The 24,471-nt window shown below is 36.8% G+C and overlaps 1 protein-coding gene across 4 annotated transcripts in view; it reads left to right on the forward strand.

The window, feature by feature from the left end:
* Positions 1–205: 205 nt before the first annotated feature.
* Positions 206–24,471, forward strand: part of cdk14 (cyclin dependent kinase 14) — a 180,191-nt gene continuing 155,925 nt past the window's right edge. For 2 of the 4 annotated variants that reach the window (XM_079625390.1, XM_079625392.1), the window contains exons 1-2: positions 215–534; positions 5,426–5,457. In XM_079625390.1, the coding sequence (XP_079481516.1) occupies positions 441–534; positions 5,426–5,457 (126 nt within the window). In that variant the 5' untranslated portion in view covers positions 215–440. Of the gene's footprint in view, positions 535–5,425; positions 5,458–9,107; positions 9,135–24,471 lie in introns of those variants that run through there. The other 2 variants (XM_079625391.1, XM_079625397.1) reach the window with 2 other exon arrangements.

Raw genomic sequence — 24,471 nt, forward strand, 5'->3', positions numbered from 1 at the left:
ATGGAATATTTGGATCCTTAAAAGCAATTTCCGAACTATACAAATGTAAATGTCTAAATGTCCTGAAGGCGCCTGGCTCTTATTATAAGGCAAGGCGGAGCTCTACAGATGATGGACAGTTAATGCAGCCAGTTAAAAGCGAGACGTCCGTTTGACGGCCAATAGCTGGCTCGTGGGGGCGGGGCTAACTCAGGGTTTTATCCGCACTCTCGCCAAGCGAAAGGAGAGAATCCCAAAAATGACATCCACATTTCCAGAGGAAAACCGCGGCGTTTAGAGACGTTGTCCTGAAGTTTCCCTCGCCTCGTCACATTATTGCGGATTACATTGTCTCCAGATATGTAGTCAGTAGACTTTGGAAATGCACATTTAATACAGAAGGACAGTGTTTGCATACAACTGTTATCTACGCGTCTAATTTACTCCCTGATTTCAAACTCATGTGTGATTTAATGCCAGCGGCTCAACCTGCCGAAAAAATCGGCAAAATGAAGAAATTAAGAAGAACTTTGTCGGAGAGCTTCAGTCGCATCGGTGAGTGTCCATCATCCATCGCTTTTATTGTACATGAGCTCATTATTTCTGCAGGACAGTGCTTGGAAAGTTTGTTTTCACTGTAAATGGTCGTTTTTACGCATTTGTACGGTAAATGAAACGCGAACGAAACAACTGAACTGTGCACGTGAAGTGCAGATGTTGCATGATTGTTCATGATGCGGCTGAGCTCTTCACAAACCAGCAGAATATGAGCTGTAGAATAGACATCTTCTTCTCATGGACTTGTAATCTGCAGATGCACCAGTATCTGATTGTGTGTGATCTTCTGTCAGAGGTTCACATGTGATCAATGTGTGTGATCGATCAGTGTGAAACTCTTTTCATTGCTTTCCTGCATTGGGATTCATTGTCAGTGTCTGAAATCCTCTAAACTCGCAGAGAGAGACCTTCATCTGTACAGGTCTTAGATTGTGCAGAAGAATCATAAGATCTCATTACTTGAGCAGATCAAATGGAGACTTTTGCTTAACATCAATAGTTAGTTATTCATGTGTATTCCCTGATTTCATCAAAACCTTGTTAAAGGGATAGTTCACTTTAAAATTAAAATTCTGTCATCATTTACTCACCCTCAAGTTGTTTCAAACCTGTATGAATTTCTTTCTTCTGCTGAACACAAAGAAAGATATTTTGAAGAATGTCAGTAACCAAACAGTAGTCTGTACCCATTGACTTCCATAGTATTTTTTTTTCCTACTATGGCAGTCAATGGGTACAGACTACTGTTTGGTTACTGACATTCTTCAAAATATCTTTCTTTGTGTTCAGCAGAAGAAAGAAATTCATACAGGTTTGAAACAACTTGAGGGTGAGTAAATGATGACAGAATTTTAATTTTAAAGTGAACTATCCCTTTAAGGAAGCTTTTGGTTTATAATAAAGCATGCAGGCATACATTTGACTGTTCTGATCTCTGATATTATAATGTTGCTTCTGTTTGAAAATCCTAAACTAAAAATAGTCAATTCTCATTAGAATATGGAACCTCATTTAAAATTATATTTGATCTTTGGTCTCTCTTAGACAACAGGACATGTTCAGTCTTTTGATCATCAGATGTTTCACCTTATGTGTCACATTTTAATATGAGCTCAAATAGAGACTTGAGGAATCAATGCTACTTTTATGGCTTATTGTGTGTCACCAGTTGCGAAGAGCCCGTGAGCACTCTTTAGGGCACTATAAGCTGGTCCCTTTGCGGTTTGATTTGAGCTTCTGATTGTCTTCTGTGAGTGTCATAAAGGCTGTTCTGTTGCAGTGGCGGCTGAAGATGCTGCCTTGGGGCTTTTATATCCTAAAGACGCTGACTTCACCAGTCATGTGTCTCATCATGGTTGTGCTACGTTCATCTGTTCTGGTAAAGGACAGTGAGAGCAGAACTGATGGGCTGATGATTGTGTCTTTGTACAGGAGTAATTCATACGGGCCCCGTTCCAAAGTCGAGTTAATCACGCTGTCTGCGGAGACAACTTCTTTTGCAACATTCACAAAGAAGGCATTACTTGAAGTGGTTTACATGTGAGCGAACCTCAAAAGCATCCATGTTGCATTTCACCTCAAAATTAAAATAATTATATTTTCTTATAAAGTTAATAAGCCTTATGAGATTAGCCTTATACTTTACATTTGAACTGAGTCATTCAATTAATCATTAATTTTCACTTAAAATTAATTAATTAATCAATATTCATTTCAATATTTTTATAAAACATTTTAATATACAATAAGCAGTGTGTATATTAGATTAAATAATCTATGAGTCATTCAATTAATCATTCACTTTTAAATTAATGAATTATTATTTATTGAAACATTTTTTAGAAAACATTTTATATATACAATAAGTAAAGTGTTTATACACACACACACACACACACACACACACACACACACACACACACACACACACACACACACACACACACACACACACACACACACACACAATATATATGCATGTATATACTTTTTTAGTTCTGTACCGTAAGGTAATAAAAGTAGTTGACTATTTTATTTTTATGCATGTGAGTATCATGTTATTCATGAACATATTTAAATCAGATGTAAGTTGAGTCTCATGGAGTCGTGTCATATGTAGTATACACTAAAAAAAGTAGAAAAAATCTTCACTCAGCAATTGCTAGTAAATTTTATAAATTAACGGCAAGTGACACATTGAATTAAACTTGAATTAAGTATTTGTAATAATAAGTAATTGAAATAAGTATTTTCTTGTTAAACGTACCTCAATAATCTTTGTATTTTTTACAACTATATGAAAACTAATTTTTACAGTGTAGCGCTGTATGGCGCGTTGTCTCCTCATTTAGCTCGGTGCGGATGTTCTTGGCGTCTCTGTGTTTGTATGTTTGAAGTTGGGATGTCTCATCCGGCCCATCGCTCATTTTGCATTATTATCTTTTCATCAGGCTGTCAGTCGACTGTTTTTAGACACTCTGTTCCATCTGAAGCCTTTAGAAAGTTTTTTTCTTCTTCTTTTGAATGTGTGGGACGGATATTTTGAGACTGTATTTTTTCTTCTTCATTGAAGTTAATCTGCTCACCGAGACAGTGAAGCTGCTTTCATGCTGATCGTGCAGGAATGTCACAGTCACACAGGTAGCATATAATTAAATCATAACCTAGCCTATTACTTATGTTTTTCCTTGTTGTCCCCCCCCCCCCCCCCCCCCCCCGAAGTGAAATCTGTAATAGTTCTGCAGTTTCTGTCTCAGTTCTCCTCTGAGAATGGTGCAATTTAATGGCTCGTCGCCTTGAAACAACAACAGTGACATGAATAAATAATTTTGCGAGGGACGTGGAAGAGAGATGCTCGGCAGCGGTGCTCGTTTAACAGTGCTACTGTTTGCATGACTGTGCTTCAGTTAAATAAGCCAACTGTGGGAGGGTTTATTAAGCAGACAAATGAAGGAGATCCGTGTCTATTATCTGCGGGATGTCATCATGAGCACAGATCTGAACACATTATTTTATATTTTAAAGGAAAGTTTTTTTGGTCGCATAATGTTGGTTACCACAATATATTTTTGTATGCTTATAAAAAGCAGACATGTGAAGCTGGTATTTTACAAATATTGAACCCTCGTGTTCTCCTTTCATTTTGAATGGAATTTTTTTATTTATAATTTATTTAATTTCTTACTTCACCGGAATGTTACGAAACTTGGTAAAGGTTTTAGCTCTTGCTGTGTACACACACACACACACACACACACACACACACATACACACACACACACACACACACACACACACACACACACACACACACACACACACACACACACACACACACACACACACACACACACACACACACACACAAGATCATGGACATGATTTTAAAAGGTTAAACGGTCCTGAAAAAATAGTCACACTTGTGCTCCTCACAACCAAAAATGACTATTTACTAAAAATTGACAAACAAATTACTAAAACATTACTAAAAGCTCTCTTTTTTTAAATATCAACCTCAAATTTGGTAATCAACTTGTTTAGATTGTTTAGCTTTGATTTTCTTGCAGAGTAAAACGTGTTTTGGAAAATATGTATTTCATTTGTAAATTTTTCCTAACAATAAACTTAAAATTCTATAACTGTGAAGCCAAGTGTCTTGTTTAAAAAGAGACTAAACTTAAGTCTTTTGACTTTTTCAACATTCTTTATTGTGTAATGTTGCAAGGTTACAAGTTCACTCCAGCGGGAGTTATTCTCTATATCAGTGTCAGTGTTTCTGAACTCCATTGTAGTCTTGAGTTTTCTTCCGGGAATAAACATGTCACAATATTCCTTATATTAATGTGGAAAATAATGGGACGGGGCCTGGTTGAGTTAGTTAAGTGTGTTGTTGAGCCTCGTGGTTATGGTAAGGGTATGGCAAAAACTAAATCAAGATTTTGAAAAAGGGCACAATAGTTCCCCTTTAAACTAATTATTAGATTTTTTTTATGTTTATTGCAGTGCAGTGTTTTGCGTCATAGACTGTAGTTATTTTCTGTTGTTATCAACAGTATCTCAAACACTTTTACATCTCAGTATGAGTATAATATGGGGAGTTTGTTTGATCATAAATTGGTTTATTGACTGTAGATCAATTCTCCCCATGTGCTAGACACAACCGAGATCTTTACCACAACATTTAAAAAGATAAAGCAACTGTCATCCAGTATTTACAAGTACATATAGTCTCATTAGATCTGAGAGGAAAGCTTTATTGCCAACAACAATCCATTGTCTTCTCCCAGTGGCCATCTCACCCCAAACGATCTCCAGTTTCTGGTTCCTTCATTGAATGATGTTATAAAAGTCGATGTTTGCTATGAGAGTATCGGTTTAAGTGTTCACCCTTCAATAGATAAGTCCATTTCTCTGTGGTTTCCAGGCTTTATTGGAGTTGTTAGCAGATGCTGATGTGGTTTATACGTGTATATGTGTGTGTGTGTGTGGGTGAATCTCACAAAACAGGACACATCTCACCCTAATTCAAAATAAATTATATATATTTTTATAAAGTGAAGCATATATATTGTAATAAACGTTTTATATTTGTAATATATAAACGTTTATAGTATAGTTTATAGTAAAACAAGGCTTCATTTTCTTTATGGAAAATATATTTTCTAATTTCACTTGATTTTGGCATTAAATCAAATGTAATGTGGACTTGCTCTTCACCCTTTTCTCTTAATGACTATTTCAGCCAATTACAGCCTTTCTTATTGGTTTTTCATTTGCATGTGCAGAATGCATTAAAGAGCCACTCTTTGATTATTTCATTCTTTTATTCACTGTTCAATAGTCAGTAAAATGAAAGTCTGATTTTACTTTTCTTTCTGTCCCCCTCAAGCCTTCAAGAAAGAAGACAGCGGCTTTGACGAGGTAAGCGAAAATACAACCATTTCACGACCCTTGGGAGTGTTGGAAGACGCAGTTAATGCAACTGTCGTGAGATGTTATATGACGTGTTTGGTGCAGTTGTGTGCTGTCTGTAGCTTAATGGATTTCACTGCGCTTTGACTGTCATTGGAGTAGTGCATGCTGGGATGTGCTGTTTGGATGTTGCTATTTGAGGCGGTGGTGTACGTCTCTGGGGTTGAAGTGTCAGTTGTGATCATTTGAGAGATGCTTCATTGTTCCCAGTTTCTTCATTGTGGCGAGGCACCAACCCGTCCATACATTATTGCATTGGCTTTGGAAACAGGCCCTCGAGGGATATTGGAGGGAACATTGAACAGGAACATAAAATATTATTTGAATGCATTTGAGGCCCTTTTTCACTGTTACAGCCATTATACTGATTGTGCTTATTGAACCATGGTTTCCAGAGTACTATTTTAAAGACATTGACATACGATTATGTAGGATCTATTATCTAACTTTAAAACCAAATTTCTCAAAATGCTAACCATGCATTTTGTATTCATGCAGCTTTGTTTTAGTGCCACACGTCCCATTGCAATACATAAATTGTTTGTTTGTTGATTTATTTGCATGTTTTTGTATTCTTCAAGTTAATTTGCCATCTGCATTTCTGTGGCTCAATCTGTAGCGCATGGCACTAGCAACGCCAAGCTCACTGGTTTGATGCATGAACCGATAACATGCAAACCTTGGATGCAACATAAGACGCTTTAGATAAAATCTGCCGAATGCATGAACTGTATGTAAATATAATTTGACCTACACCAGAAGCAAGTGGCATGTCACATTGGTTCCAAACAGAGACACCATAATTTCCACCAAACGGCCATTGTAGCTGAGCGTTTTAACTAATACTTCAGCCTGAATATGGCCGTTTATGCATGTAAACGATCGATCACTGTTTCACTCTTCAGGAAGTCAAAGTACCGATGACTCTGAACATTAAAGTCGTCATGAAACGGAAGTTGTGGTAGTCTTTTTTCCCTATTGTGATGTATATCCAAGTGAAACGGCTTCTCGAACAAGAAAAAAATGTAGGGCGGTGCTTGATTTTGTCCATAGAGAATTGACCCTTCGCAGTGAGCTTGATTGACAGGTGATCTGACCAATCATACTTCGCCATCCACCATTTTGTCCGACAAAGCAGTCAGGAGGGTTAGTGGATTAACATGGGAGGATTTGAACTTGAGAAACGGAGTGTACTGACGCCTTTCCGCGGTTAAAACAACATTCCTCCTGATGTTCATTCATGTTTATTTGATGCTATAAATGAACTAGAAGGAAGAGATGATCGGTTCACGAGCAGCTTTAACTGAGGCGACACAGCGATCTGACAGACACATTAAAGAGCCACAAAACGGTATTTATAGTTTAAATTTCTTTTAAAAAATGACCAAATTTGAAAGCTGAGACTTTTTTTAACTATGTTTAATATCAAATGTAACCGAAAAGTAAGCTGGTCTGTCCTGTCTGTCAGTGTGTTGTCAGTGTCTCTCTGCTCCACGATGTATTTTTCACTGCGTGAGAACATGGTGTGGCGTGAGAGCGGCGTAGCTTGTCGGACATAGCGACAGTAACTAAGGGGGGCGGGTCTTTGCGAACGGTCAATTGATTGGCTGGTTGTGGTTTGCTATTGGTGGATCTCACATGAGTGACCGGTCGCCCCGCCCTCGTGCCAGTGAACACATCATCAGTGAAGAGAAGAGATGTCACTGTAAGAGGGAGGGGAAGTTATTTTGATTCAAGATTATGAGGCACATCAATAATAAAAAAGAATGATGTGCACGGATAAATCATGTGTAATACCGTAAATGCAGCAATATTCCATAAAAACTACGAATTTTTGATTTCATGGTGACTTTAAACACCAGAAACTATCTGGACATCAATAAATGACAAGCTTGATCTTGAACTGGAGCTTGTGAGATCTTTATATAACCCTGAGCGCTGGTGCTCGGGTGTCTTGGATCGCTGCAGCTCTTGTCTTTTCACTGCCGTGGTCAGCCGTCACATCTGGTTAGGCCTGGATGAGCGTGTGTGTGTGTGTGTGTGTGTGTGTGTGTGTTTCTGCGTTCCTCCCTAGAGACCCACAGGAAGCCCGTCACTGTCTCATCGACAGGCTCTCTCTTTACAACCCCGCATCCATTTAACAACACGCTTTACGCATGCATAAAAAATACAGCGGATCATGCAAAACAACAACCTTGACTGAATAAATGTAAAATTCAACAGTTCGCAGAGGTTTGCAGATGTCTAGTTGGGCTTTTTTCCTGCGTGTCATGTTACGAGACGCTCCGTCAGCTAAACGAGGCCTCGTTGTGCTGCATGTTTAATGCCTGGAGTCTCTGAAACTAATGAGTGAGTGACAGAGTGAGGAGTTTCTGCTTTTACTAGTTCAAAAAAAGGCCGTTACTGTTGCTCAAACTTGAACAAAAAGCCCTCTTGACATTCACAACCCATTCTACTTCTGAAATCTGACATGAAACAGGATCTCCAGTGAGACTAAAGTAGGATTGGATGGATTTTATCCATCAGGATTTGATTGGACTTGAAAAGCGGGTGTTTATAGGGACTGATGTCCGCAGAAAAAGGCGGAGCAACTCATTTATAAACATTTTACAGAAAGATTATGCAAAATAACTTTTGTTTTTCTTTGGAATAACATAAAGAATCATGCACAATAGGACCTTGTGCTAAGAAAGATCATATATGCATAGTGGCAGCAAGTTTTGCATAGACGAGCATTTTCTTTCGAAAATATAAATGTTATTTACTTCCATTTATGACATTTAAAGCTATTTATTTATTTATTTATATAATATGTAACAAATACAAATATATAATAATATAAATTGTATTACTTATATATTTATTTCAAATTAAACAAATACATTATATACATATTAGTGCTGGGCAAAGATTAATCGCGATTAATAGCATCCAAAATAAAAGTTTGTGTTTACATAATATATGTGTGTACTGTGTATAATTATTTTGTATATATAAATACACAGACATGCATGAATATATTTAAGAAAATATAATATGTATATTTATATATAATATAATGTATGTATAAATATATATACAGTGTATATGCAAATATTTCTTAAATATAAACATGCATTTGTGTGTATTTATATATATATATATATATATATACAAAATAATTATACACTGTACACACATATATTATGTAAACACAAGCTTTTATTTTGGATGCGATTAATCTTTGCCCAGCACTAATATGTATATAATTGATTTATTTATAATTTTTTTCTGCTGCAGCAGTATTTATTGGAATCGTATCTTGGCAAGTATCTTGGTATCTTGTTGATTTATTTTTAGCTTGTTTGTCCATGAAAATGATGTCTCCGCGCAGTTTGTTGAAACGATAAGATTTGTAGCATTCAAAAGCGTTCTCTTCATGGGAACTGGTTCGGTGCGTTGGCTATAAATGGCTGCCGCCGCTGGGGAAACATGTAAAGAATCTCAGAAGGAAAGGGACTGTTTCCTGTTGAGCATGAAGTGTGTGTCTGAGAAAGCAGAAAGTATTTGACCTCCCCAGAAATGTCCTGATTCTCTCTCTCTCTGTGTGTGTGTGTCTGTTGGATGCTGCGTCTTCATGTATACCGGTAACTAGATGACTGATTTTCCATAAACCGCTGGTGTCTCTGGTTTTGGCCCTTTGAGGCAGCGCTGGATGCATGTGGTGTTTCTGTTAAACTAAGGGGACTTTTGTTTATTCAAGCTACACTGTAGAAAATATCAATATTACAATATTTGTAAGTTGTAAATAAAACAGATTATTGAAGTATGTTTTACAGGAAAATATTTCAGTCGGTTTCAAAAATGTACAAATTTCTTTGTAATTATTTGTGAAAATTTCTACCAATTTCTTAGTGAAAATAGTAAATCCTAAACCATTTTTTCCCCAGTGTATATCAGAAATATGTAATGCTTAGTTGCTACTTTTCAAATGCCCTTTGTCTGTTGATTTTATTGCTTTACTCTTGTCCCAGAGCCAAAGAAGTCAAGGAAGATATCATTTGCGAACAGAATATTATATTGCATTTCCAATCAAGATGTTATTTTGCTAAGTTATGCTAATGGAATGAAAATATGTTATTTATTGTGAAATTAACCTTAGTAAGATGCTGGAGTCTTTTTATTCCAAAAATGATTAAAAGGTAATTTCCACTATCGTCATTATTATCACAATATATTATCTAAAAAAAAAATACTGAATGTGATTCATATTTGTCTGCTGTTGGACATTGCTAGTTGACAAATTAGTGAAAGTTTGAAGAGTATTTATTTTCAGGGGTCGTCACGTCAGTGTCCGGAAGAAACAGTCGTTATAGAGAAGCTTTTCATATGCACTTGTTTATGCGAGGATCTACTGTTACTGTCACACTAAAGTTTGCACATGCACAATTTTATTGCATTCTGTGAGTGTGAAGGACATTAATGTGTCAATCTCACAAAAAAGTTTATTGTTCATATTTCACAGCAGAATAAAATATATATATATTTTGGTTCAAAAAGACTTTTTTTATTCTTTTGATCTTTATTCATTCTATTTCAATGATGTCTCATGCCACAGCAGAAGTCATGATGCATTATTTAATTAATAAAGCATTAATGCATTGTGGTATTTGTTGCACTGCCTTTTATTTTTTTCTATATAAATATATAAGGAATGACTATCAAACAGAATTATGAGAATTAAAAATCACAAAAGTAAAATGTCCTTTCACATTCAGTATTTATTTATTTTTAGAAAAATGTTTAATTATCATGGAAATAATACAGCTATAATGTAAACATCTCAAAAATAGGATTATCTTCTTTAAGTGAAATGTGTAGCATGAGCTGGATGAGATTCTCGCTCACAGAAGATCTCATTGTGTTCTGTGTGAGTCGACTGCAGGCGAGTCGTATGAATGAGCTGAGTATTGTGTGTTGAAGTGTGCATCTCGACAGCACTCAGATTTATTTATAGCTTGATGTCACATCATCATCATCTACTGGACTCGTTTCAGAGTGACCTGCCCGTCCACAGTCATACTGTTAATGACTTCACAAAGGTCAAGTTTGATCAGTCACACAGGTGACCTCTATGTCAGATGTGCTCATCTGAACACCGTGACTGTATCTGATCTTGCTGATAGCATTGATCATCTTTATTTCTGATGAAGTAGAGCTGCACGATTAATTGTTAATCACGATCTCGATTCAAACACCCACGCAATCTCATTCCAAAATGACAATGGTTCGCCTGTGTCTATTAAACCCTCGACAAAACCACACAATTCAGATCTGCGTTTGCATTGCCACTGACCCAGAGAGAGCAGTTGTCTATGAAACCGCCTTTTCAACATCAACATTATAAAAGTTTATAGTTTGGATATAAACACTGATGTCTATTGAAGCGATCAAAATAGAGTAAATCATCTTTTGAAAGTAACTTGGGGTTTTAAATTACGATTGTATCAATTACATCGTTACACCAGTAGGTGGCAAAAAGTGACTGTTTAAAAATGTATTTGTCATTGAATCAATCATTCATGAGATTCATAAAAAAAAAAAAAACGCTGATTTATCAGCAGCCATATCACCCTGTAGCCCAAGACCGGTCCCCCACTGAAGCTAAGCAGGGCTGAGTCTGGTGAGTACCTGGAAGGGAGACTCCTGGGAAAACCAGGTTGCTGTTGGAAGAGGTGTTAGTGAGGCCAGCAGGGGGCGCTCTCACTGTGGTGTGTGTGGGTCCTAACGCCCCAGTGTAGTGACGGGGACACTATACTGACAAAGAGCACCGTCTTTCGGATGAGACGTTAAACCGAGGTCCTGACTCTCTGTGGTCATTAAAATCCCAGGATGTCTTTCGAAAGAGTAGGGGTTTAACCCCGGCATCCTGGCCAAATTTGCCCCTTGGCCTCTGTCCATCATGGCCTCTTAATCATCCCCGTACACTGATTGGCTTCATCACTGTCTCCTCTCCACCAGTAAGCTGGTGTGTGGTGGGCGTTCTGGCGCAATATGGCTGCCGTCGCATCATCCAGGTGATGCTGCACATTGGTGGTGGTTGAGGAGATTCCCCCCTTCTATGTAAAGCGCTTTGAGTGTCGAGAAAAGCGCTATATAAATGTAATGAATTATTATTAATTATTATTATCCAGTAATGAAACGAGTGAGTCATTGAATTGTTCATTCAACCGATTTTTTTTTTTTTTTGTTATTCAGATTAATTATGATAAATAACATTTGATATAGTCTGCAGGATAATTGTTTTTATCAGAACTTCTTATTTTTCTGAACTTTTTTATCAGAACTATGTGTTTTGTTGTTAATTATCATATTTGATACATCAGTCTCTTATAACTCATGATATGAATATGGAGGGAAAAACAGCTTAATTTTATTCAGAGGCCCAAATATATGCAATTTGGTGTAGATGCTGATATTTATATTGCCAAAAAGATGAAGATTTTGATAGCTTGTCATTGTAAATCAATGAGATCTTTATAACAGTTTAGCAGAATTCTTACACACAATGCATATTAATATCAGTCGTCACCATATATCTGCCAATAATATGTTTTCGTTTGAAGATATTGAAATGCTTCATTTTTGTGATTTAAAGCTCTGTAGTTTTAAAACCTATAATGCAATGCAATACAATGATGATTAAGAGATGAACAAATAAACCTTCCTCAGAAGCCTGATGGATCATATCTGATACTTATATTTGAACATTCATTTTCTAAAAATGATGTATGGATAATCATACATCTTGAGTCGCTTGCATCTTGACATTTTACTAACAATATCAAATTTATTCTTACCGGTACATTTATTTGATAAAAATCAGTAAAGATTTCACAGAAGACACGTGCATTTTACTAAAGACCTTTTACTTGTTTAAAAAATATAAAATATCAATCAGACAGCATGTTGTAGATTGTGTGCAACAGGTTTTTCAGCTTTGATCATGTTGATCATTTAGAGACCTTAGAAATATGGATACCAGATATGATACAGTAGCTTGAATAGCTGATCTCAAATTTTAATTCTGTCAATATTTGATTTTGCACCCTCATGTTGTTCTAATTTTTTTTTTTTTTTTGTGCAGTACTGAAGGTCAACTTTTTGAATCTTCATGCAGCTCTTTTCCAGACAACAACATTTCACAACCATGTCCGTCAAGCTCCCAAAATACCCATAACACTCGTGCACTGTATTCCAACTCTTCTGAAGTCTCATGATGTCCATGCCAGTCTGTTTCTCAGACAAAGCAGAATGTGACTTTTGAAGATTGAAACAGTCATATGAACTATTATGATAATTTTATGAGGTCTTTTTTGGGATAAGAATCTTCAAAACAAGTTCTAATTTTAAGCTTCTTTTTTTTTCTTCCAAATAAAACGACAGAAATGTGATGAAGCAGAGATTCTGTCCTCCACATCCGCTATTTTGTCCTCTTCCAGCCCCCCCGCTGCGCTCCCAGACTGCTAATGGAGACCCTGCCGCACCGGGGCATGGGTGAATTTTAAATAACTTTCTGGGATCGAGTGGTTCACAGCTGAAGGAATGCTGGGCCCTCAAAATGGCGTGAAGCCCCGGAGGGATTCGGTGCCTTCAGTTAGAATGTGATTATTGTGAGACTTGAAATGCTTGTCATTGTGAGCGCGCTTGAGAGGAAAGAGATGCACCCTTGTGCGTTTGGCTATGATGCCTGTTTTAATGTCTTCTCATCCGTGGAGGAGAAGGATTGCGCTCCTTTAGATTCAAATTTACATTTATCCATTTAGCAGACGTGACTTAAAAAAGGAGGAATGCATCAAGCCATTTATCTTAAGGAGGCAATAACATGAGAAGTGTTAGTAATACAGGGAGGAAGACATTTAAAAACATAGAATAACACTTATATGTGGGATTTATATTCAGTAAATTACATTTTTAAACGGTTCACTGGAATGACACGTTTATAATGAATTACTTTCTTCTATTGTAAGTCACTTACACACAAAAAAAGATGCATAAATAAATTAAAATGTATATATATATATATATATACATTTATTTGAACATTCATTTTCAAATAAATGAGTCTGGCATATATATATATATATGCATGCGAATTTACATAAAAATGTATGCATTTAGCAGACTTATACTGTATTATATATATATATATATATTAGACATTAGACTAACTGAAGTGGATATAATAATACATTTTAAGCTCTACATATCAAAATATATTAGCAGAATTACATTTACATTTATGTATGCAAAATTAGCAGATGCTTTTATCAGCAGTGACTTACAGTAGAGGAAATGAATTCATTATAAATTCCTGTGAACTCTTTTTATTTTCGGATCCAGTCGTCAGGCTCACAGCTGTAAAACTCCTGAATGCGTGATCGACTGAAGGTGTCACAAAAGAAATTGTAATTTTCTAATCATAAATTCCTGCCTCCTGTCTCTTCCTGTCTTTTCTCCGTGTGCAAGAAGTTCATTTTTTATTCTCGGCTGAATTAGAGTCTGGCACGTTCTCCACTTTCATTTGTTTGGTGTCAGCATGTGGAATTAATTTAATAAATGTCATCTTTCATCATGTTAAAGGCTCCCCAGTTATTTGTGGAATGGGCTCGTTGTTGCCACCACAAATCACCTTTTTTCTTTTTGTGTTCTTCAGCCTTAATTTCAAGACAAACATCTCGTATTTTATTCTTTGCTGATGAATATAATCTTATATAAATCTTATAATCCAGCTCAATGGTATTCACAAATGAATCCTTAACATAAGTGGATCAAAGTCTGTGGGACTTTCTGTGTTCTGTTGTATTTTTGTTATGGGGTGAACATTAATTTCAGCCATCAGGAATTGATCAGATAAAGGATTAAAAAAGACAAGATTTTGATTTGATATAAAGTGCACGGATGAATCGTTCACAGTAAGATCAAGACCATGAATTAAAGATGACAAATTCGGTCAACATTTACTCACCGTCGTTCAAAACCCATATATATAGACTTTGGTTTACTTCATGAAATGAAATATATGGTGAAATAATGTATTTATTGAACATCGAAGCATGAAACCCTGTTTAAGTAGAGCCCAAAGACAAAATCAAGACTTTGTATATATGCATATGTGTGGGCATAATAGGTCCCCTTTAATTTTTAACCAAAGTCTTATAGGTTTGGAATAACATAAGGGTGAGTAAATTATGATTTTGGAGTGAACTATCCCTTTAAGTCATTCAAGAATGTGTTGTTGTTTGTCACTTTTTCTGGGAAAAGGACAGAAAACACCCCAAACACAGTCAAAGATCAGCCTGAGAGATTTCCGGAGAGAATCCGTCTGTCACGGTTTCTGCCGCCTCAGTAAATCAGCATGCGTCTGGCAGACAGACATGTGACCAGACCGACTGCATTATCAGGACGTCAGCTCCTCCTAATCGCTCGCCAGCTCAGCTGTTCCACACGGAAAACTTTACAGAAATCAGAACCGTTACACAGCATTTCCAGGATAGAAAATCAGCATTGCTGCATTCCTCATTTCAGATAGTAAATGACAATTTTAATGGGCCGTCATCTGTTTTCTTCTTCCTCCATTAGCTCATAATGAAGTGTGAAACGCTGAGTAAATGTGATGAGATTGTCATATCGCCATTCGCCCCTCATCCATTATTTGTTTGCGTTAGTGTGTGTAGCTCTTGGCTATCATCCATCCATCCAGATGCTTGCCAATTATCTTTGAGATGGTGTGTGGGGAGTGATTGAATCCAGCCAAACACACAAATGTCGGTTTCAAACGCTGCACACGGTCCTGGATCAAAGTGTTTCGGGAACTGCCAGACAGATGACATGTTTTCCTTCCAAGGAACACAATGCAATTTTGGCCCAGATTTTTTGCTGTTGGAGAAAAAAATGAAACAAGCATTTGCTGGTGAAAAATGTTCGTCATAGATAATCATGACACTAGCAGTCTCTTCTTGTGTTGTTTAGCTCATTGATGTTGACTGGTTTGGACTTGCAGTCTTGTGGCCTTTGTTTGCCACATTTGCTATTTCTTGGTGGTTTGTAAGGATGCTCCCAAGTGCCCTTTTTATAAATTGAATTGTATCATCAGGATTATTTTTAAATAATTAGATGGAGCGATGTTGGATTTGTAATCGTGCATTCTCTTTTTTTTTTTTTTTTAAAGGGGTGGTTGATTTATGATTTCACTTTTCTAACTTAAGTTAGTGTGTAATGTTGCTGTTTGAGCATAAACAACATCTGCAAAGTTACAACGCTCAAAGTTCAAAGCAAAGGAAGATATTTGCTTTTAAAGAAAAGGACTACAACAAAGGGCTGGTTGGGACTACATGACATTCCTCCCAGGTTAGTGACATCACCAACCCTAAAATGTACATAAACCCCGTCCCCCCTGAACACACAGTCCATGTTGAGAAGAGGGAGAGTTGTTGTATAAGAGTACATTTGTGAGTCAGCTCAAACTGTAGCATCCATCTTTTCACATGCAATAGCTCTTGAAACCCCACCCTCTGCCGCAGCTCATTTACATTTAAAGGGCCAGGCACAAAACTGTGCGTTTTTGCAAACCCTCAAAAAGTGACAACTTTAACATGCTACATAAAAATATCTGTGGGGTATTTTGTGCTAAAACTTCACACACACTCTGGGAACATCAGAGATTTATTTTACATCTTGTGAATATGGCATTTTACCACCCCTTTAATTTATTTTAGTTTTACTTAAAGGGATCATATAATGGTACATGCACTTTTACAAGTTGATTGCACTGAAATGTGTGTTGGCAGTGCCTGTACACAACCATCATAAAATGATAAAAATCCATCCAGTGGTTTAAAAAAAAATCTCCTTATATGTTTTACCCTGTCTCAAATTGAGCTGTTCGATTTTGTGGCATCACAAAATCGACGCCCCTCCCACGATTGTTGATTGACAGCAGCGTTTCAACACAGACCCGCCCTCGCTCGTGACCGAGCTGTCAATCATAGTCATAGTTGATACGCTGGAGCAGTGTCGATGAGCAGAATGGCGTCTCAGCGATTGTGGTGTTCTGCTCTCGGGTGTAATAAAGAACACAATCATTCTGATGTTCCTAAATCAGAACCGCTGAAGACGCAGTGGCTGAGTTTTGCTTTTTAAGGGAATATTCCCCACAATCAACACAAATGTTTTTTTGTTTGCGCTAATCATTTTTCACCAGACTGCTTTACAAACGAAGATCAGTATAAAGCTGGTTTTGCTAAGAAGCTGCTCCTGAAAAAAGGATCGGTAACGTTACCAACTATTTGTGTTTCTGCTGAACCTTCAGAAGAAGTGAGTGTAACATTTTATTAACCTTTATATTAATCTTTTCAAATCGCTAGCATGCTTCACGATGAATGCGGCTAATGTTTACACTAAGGGTACATTACAGCATGTTTTCTATGTACGACGTTCTCAATATAATTCATAATCCCACGTTTATAATGAAACGCGTTATGGTGTTATTAAAAAATGTGTACACAGGTGTTAAAGTTAACGTGGTAATACTACACTAAGCTTACTTTTGTATATGGTTTATAACAGTGTCTGTTACTGATAAAAACAGTTATAAACTGCATGAAGATGAATGGTAACACAATACCTACAAAATACTGTTTACTAATGAGAATTTTTAATTAAAGCTGCAGTCCGTCGTTTTTCCTCTTTGTCGCCATCTCTGTTAGAAATCTGCAATTGCAGTTATTCGCGGAATTATTAACTGTGCGTGGGTAGTAAATCGGCATGAAACAGCGCGGATGAACACAATGTATTGAGGCTGCTGCGTCGCTGTGGATACTGTACTGTCATCAGCAATGTCAGAGTATACTTTTTGAAAGTGTCAACATTAGAATTTTCATCGGAAAATGTCATCTGAACAAGTAAGTAACATTCACTTTTGTTCTGACCAAATTCGGGGTGTGGGGGAAGCATTGCAGTAGCTATATCATGCTGATTAAATCTAACGATTGCTTATATCACGTCAAAACGTGAAAAATATATTTTTTCTGTAGCCACTCTGAAGTCCGAAGTCTTTTGGGGTTTACAACTGGTGAATCTCCAGTTGTCACTGGTGATTGTCGCTTTAAACTTTCGGGATCCGCCATACCAAGTGCTAAGGTATCTCCATAGGGTATCTCCACCTCCATCATCCACACACGCTAGCCGGGGACTCCTTCTCTATGTGTACAGAAGTGACGTAATGACGCAAAGACATGCTCGAAATTCCCGCGGAAATCCACCAGTACCACTGGAATTAAAATCATTATTACAAGCTTACCGTTTTGAATCGAGGTAAGGCAAGCAGATCGTTTTGAACACTGGCTGGTTACGTTTTTTTTCAAAAATGTCTTTTTTGATATTTTTAAACCCAAAAAAGTGCCGGACTGCAGCTTTAAAGTATATTACAAACTTTCAATTTAGACCCTAAAGAATCATATTAACTTGTACAAAAATGGCATTATATGACCCCTTTAAGTTTTCCCCGGACTCCAGTTTGAAAACCTTGGTCGTTGATCACTTTGGATGAAAGCATCTGCTAAATGACTTACTTGCAAAGGAAAAGAGCGGTTCAATCCAGGAAGTGCCACATTTGTCATGTTGACATTTAAATCAGTTGAAGAAGCGCTCAAAGAGGTCATCGTTTCAAAGCCAAGCGCATGATGTCAGCGTGCACCTTTCCCTGAATTACTTTTCCTGATCACTCGTCTACATTTACAGTGGGGCTTTATGTACTGCATGCACTCATAAGTGCCCGAGGTCAGTTATGATGCCGTGAGTTAGTAGACCGTTTGGTCCTCATCGTTTAGAAGTGCATGTAAAGTGGATCAGTTCTTGTAGCACAGAAAATAACTTCTTCTCAACATGTCGACAACACAAACCAAACTCTTCCAGGGCTCAGCTACGACTAGTGCTTGACGGCAGGGACGGATTATGGCGATGATGTGCCCTGGGCACGGATGTCTCAAAGAGGCCCCGCCCCCCTCACCACATTTTGTGACTTTTTTGTGTGTGTGCTAAATCGTTTTTTACGAGTTGCCCAATTTGTGTTAATTCATATGGGCACAGTATGCATTACCTGCTCTTCCTCTCTCATCTCCTTCTCTCTTTCTTCTCTCAGTCTCTTTATCTTGTATATCTTCTCTTCCCCAAAGCTGAGGTTTGATTAATATAGTCTTTGCAAACTGATTATTTCTGTACTAGGTCGCTTAAAACTTCTATCTTAAAACTGCTGTTTTGCCTCTTATCTTGCACTGTATGCCCGTCAGGTTAATTCGCTCGCGCTTCTGTGAACATAAAGCCCGCCAACTGTGATTTGATTGGTCATCTCATCTGGTCACTCTGATGAAGCAGCTCAGGTGAGAAGGTTGGTTATCGTCGCGTCTCACGAACGTGATGTGCGAATCATTGCCACCCACACACCACATTAGAGTTATATTAGGCAATTATTTCACAACCTTCATTATATAAACAGAAAAATGACAGATGTCCGGACCTCGGGTACCTCATGGTTGGTACGGCCCTGAGTGACAATGGCACTAATTCGGGGGGAGAGAATGCACAGAATATTCTGTACGTTCACACCACAAATTGGTTTATTTATCAACATCTAAAGAAGCTTCTGACCTCTCCAAATCATATCACAGCTCACGTTTAGCAGGTCATGTGTAACTGTCGTTCACCACAGGCATTTAGCTTAGGGATCCACTTGGTTGTGGTTTTAAACTCATTTTTGTTTCGTTTTTCGAGTAACCGTCTTCTACGCGTGACTTTATTACGCAATGATTTTCACTCGCCTCTAAATGTCCCTCTCAACAGCGCAGCAATACATTCAAATTATTTATTTTGATATATTTACAAGTGAATACTTTGCAAATACAAAATAATAAAAAATCACATTATTCCACAATATTCAACACGATTTTACTGAAAAAAAATAAAATAATTATAATAATTATTTGAAAAGAATATAAATTTGACAGGGCCCCCTGCTGGCCCAATGCCCTGGGCAAGTGCCCAGTAGGCCCGTGCGTTAATCCGTGCCTGCTTGACGGTCAAAGTAGACATTGTTCACGGGCAGCCAATGAAGACCATAGGCGAGCATTATACAAATTATAAACCTATGTAGGTTCGAGCAGGAAGTTAGTTTGAGACTTTGCAGAGCTTTTACATTCTCATACAGTTCTATTACACATTACATGAAAGGCAATAACTGAAAAGGCATAATACGGGCACCCGCTGGTGATATGTGCTGCCGTCTCCTCCTCTAAGCTGCTTAACGCTGCTATCATGAGCTGAAATTATTAGAAAGTTTGAAGACAGCGGTTCAGAGGAAGATTACACATGAGGAGGTCCTGATGGTTTGGAGAATCCTACAAACGAGGATTCATTTTTGTAGAACATTGGGTCCTCATAGGTTTCATTTAGGTTTACTTTGTCTTAGATGCTTCTCATAAAATTAAAGAGTGGATACACATGAGTCAGTTGTCCTGCAGAAAGAGTATAGAGCTTTAGATCATATACCCATCCACTTTCAGTGGAGTTCAAGCCTCTCGCTTCTGGTCGTAGATGTAGATACCCTGGCCTAAGGTTAGAACCAACCGAGCAAAAAACTCATTCATTCCCATGGCAATAACCCAATCAAATAAGGTGTGGGGAGGGTATGACTGGAGAATATATGTGAAATAATGTGAAGTTAGTTTTATTTATTTATGATATTGTGCATGTGGATGATAATTGTGTTGTGGATTATGTGTCAGTATGTCTGTACTGTACTACAAATTGCCTCTCTGAGGACATTAAAGTTTTCTAAGTCTAAGTCTAGTATCATTCGAGAAGAGTTCATAAGGAGAGCTTTGACTTTGATTGCAGACAGTTTGAGACATTGTTGAGATCTCTTCTGAAACCCAACATGAGACTCGTGAGATAATTGAGGTCTGCATGTTGTTCAGAAGACACATTTGAGAATAGGGATGTGAATGTTTGGTAGACAGCGAATCGATTCGATTCACCATTCATAAGTTTTTGATTAGATTCAGAATGATTCGATAAAAAAAAATTCTATTCAGTTTAATTCGATTTGAATGTTTAGATTCTGATATTGCAAGACATATCAGCGTATATGGGATGCATTGAGGAGGCCAAACTACTCTCAATGGCCAAGAAGTGATGCTGACATAATTTTGGTCTGTGCATCACTGTGATTTTGTCAAGTATAAGATACAAACTTTGTTGATCCTGGAACATTCCTGTCTGAAATTTTAGCTCTAAACCTAGGTGAATAACACTGATGTAGAAGCAGCTAACCCTGTTTATAAGCTTAAACTTGACATAAACTGTAAACGTGTTCCTCAAATCTGATTGGTTGATTGTAATGTTGTTCCAGGATCAATAAACATGTTGTGAAATCAGGTTCTCCATGGTCAGTGACACTGGCTCAGAGACACTGTGTGAAGAACAATTCTTTGTGACTGTATAAATTAGTTCTCAAGTTGGAAAAGACGTTTGTTGTTGGAGGGCAGATATAAACGCATGATGACAGGATGATCGTAAATAGGTGTTTCAAAATTTTAAAAGGTATGTTTGTTCTTATGTGGCACTTTAAGTAATTTGGTGCCTATTTTTTTCTTATAGGAGCCCAATGGCTCCTTCATTGATTTGTTGTTGTCTGGAACCCTGTATATTGTAAAAACTCAAATACATGATTTTTCTGTTTTTGTCATTTTAACATGGTGTAGTTTGTTCAGTATAATGTAAGAGACGTCTCAGAACTCAGATCTTCAACATGCGTCTTACATTGACTCTTCATCCGCTGATGTTCTGCTGTAAATGCAGGTGGGTGGTCGCACTCTTCCCCTGAGTCATGATTATGTTGCTTCTTCTGGTGGTTTTTGTTCCCCCTAATGTCTCTGTCACCATGGATACGCAACAAGTACAGTCTTCGGGATAAAGCCTTTGTGTCCGTACTTTAACAAATGCATTCAGCTCCCCAAAGAACGGCACACAAGCATGACATCACATCCTCTGCATTCATCGGCCACACGAGTGTCGTTTGGGTGATAAATCAAATATTCATTATATATTCTCAATTATTTTATGTATTTTTTTTTATAAATGTTGCTATATACAATAGCATATTGTGATGATTTTATTTTTAACAAACTTTATATGTGGCAATTCATTTTATTGTCATTAGGGTTGATAAGTTTGATATGAATCAGTGAATTTGTTCAAAACTGATTTGATTCACTTGTATCATATCTCAAATGTGTTAATGAAAGTTCTGACATTTTTCAAATGTTTTAGTAAAAATATGTAGGTGAGTATTGCTGTTTATGACTGTTTGCATTTATGACTATTTATGTATTTATAGTCATAAATTTGACTATATGATTATTTATGACTATTGACTATATGACTATTGACTATATGACTATTGACTATATGACTATTGACTATATGACTATTACTATTTATGTATTTATAGTCATAAATTTGACTATATGATTATTTATGACTATTGACTATATGACTATTGACTATATGACTATTGACTATATGACTATTACTATTTATGTATTTATAGTCATAAATTTGTATTTATGACTATTTATGACTGTTTGCTGTTTATGACTATGAGTATTGCTGTTTATGACATATCAATTATTGATTCAATCCACATTCACATTTGTATAGCGCTTTTCATAATGCATATTGCTTCAAAGCTGCTTCACAGAAAATTCAAGGTTTCTGCATTATAATTTCTGCAGTTATCAGAGGTGGTACAAATATGTTACTTTATTTATATAAAGCATAATTTAAAACAACAGAGAGTTGAGTAAAATGCTGTATACAGGAGTCAAATCTAAAACATTAACAGATTAAACATTCAGAATTTTTTTTTATTTCACACAAATATTCTTCATTTAATGAAAAGCACGACCCTGATTATTAAAAGATTTTTAGTGTATTTTACTTGTTAAAGTTAAGATTTTGACCGTTTTGGTGAAATGAGGTTCATATTGTATGGAAGCTTGTTTACGCCACTGAATTAAAATTAAAAAAGTTAATTAATTCTGATTTCTTTTCTCACAATTCGGACTTTTTTTTCTCAGAATTGTGTGATATAAACTCTGTTGCAAGAAAAAAAGTTAAGTTGCAATTATCTTTTAAATTGTTTTATTACCGTATGTGCCGTAAACAAGCTTCCATAATATTGAGAAATCTGAGCATAGTTTGACATATTAATAAGATCTCTTCTGAAACATGAGGTCTTTACTCCCCTAGAGCGACGTCTTGTGCACAGACTCTCATTAATAAGACTTTGATACGAGACAAACAATATTTATTTTGCTCCATTTACAATGTGTAAGTCTGCCATGTCTGTGAGTATTAATTATATGGTCCAACTTTAGTCTGTCTGCGCGCCGGCGTCTCCCAGCGTGAGAATGCTCCACAGGGGCTCGAAGGTCACGTTACACTGCAGCGGATCTAAAATCACTTCAAGATGTTCCCGCCAGATTGCATCTGACCTCAAATGCCACTTCATTTTCTTTTTCCCCTCGTTTGCCAGGACAGGAGTAAGATATTGACCGCTAGCCTTGAACGCTGGTCTTTCCCGGAGGTCGCATCTCCTGATCCTGACCTCCAAAAGAACACTTAGCATTGAGTCTATACAGTCTGGAAAAACACAACAACAGCAGCATTCACTCCTTATCCTTTTGAGGGTAAAGATGCTTCTCAGACTTTTTAAAAATGATATTCGATATGTATCTCAATATTTATGTATTTACTTTTTTTTTTTTAAAGATGCTTTTTAACGAAACACTCATTGTCCAGTAGATTTAGCAATATTTGCCAACAATAAAATACATTTTTTTCATACTGTATTTTATTGTTGGCAAATATTGTAGTTAAAACAATCTTTAATGTAGTTAAAAAATAATCTATGAGAGTCCGAATGTTTATTCCAAAAAACAAAATACAGTAAGAAACCAAGTGAGTTAAAATAATCCAGATGACTCAGAATATTTATTTCAAGTAAATTACAATAAGAAAGAATGAGTTAAAATAACTAAGATTCAGAATATTTGCAAAAAATTTAATTCAGCAAGTAAAAAGTGAGTTAAAATAAAAAAAAAGATTCAAAATATGTATTGCAAGTAAAATACAGTAAGAATTAAATGAGTTAAAATAATCAAGGCGTGTTTTAAGTAAAGAATATTTAATTTATTTAAATTAATCATTACATTTTCATTTATATACATAGTCATACACGGAAATATTCCATATGTGTATCTTACTAAATCAATTAATGCATGAAAAATTATGCAAACGAATAATTGAATCAGAGTTTTAAATCGATTCACTGACAGTCTCTGTAACTTTGGCTCTCTTTAAACTTCAGTACAAACAAATAAAGGATCATGCAACTAGTCTTGATAGACAAACACACACACAAAAAATCATCATTTTATATTTCCAGCACAATTGTTCAATCAATATCGCTCCTCTTAATTTTTACAGTGTGTGCATCTGCCTTCCAGCGTTGTCAGTGACAGAATGACTTCTGTGGTGGGCCGTCGCAGTGCCAGCTGTGTGTTTGTGTGTGTGGATCCTCCGCCAATCTGTCAGTGGTAATTGACGCTACATGGTTCTCAATCACAGCGGCTCAGTCTTGCATGTGAAGGTATGAGGACCGAAGCGCCTGCGTTTTGTGCGTAATCCCCGCTGGCCCTCGTGACCCACGTAAAGCTCGCCGTGCCACTGCCAGCGTGGGTTAAGACCCTTCATCTCATTAAAAAAATGAGTCGTATAATCCGTCCGTTAATTAACCTTCCTTAATAGCCCCTCGAGGATGTATAGTAGATCAAATATTGCTGAGATATTAAAATGCAAATGCAG

The sequence above is a fragment of the Phoxinus phoxinus genome (genome assembly GCF_949152265.1).
Source record: "Phoxinus phoxinus genome assembly, chromosome: 10".
Lineage (NCBI taxonomy): Eukaryota > Metazoa > Chordata > Actinopteri > Cypriniformes > Leuciscidae > Phoxinus > Phoxinus phoxinus.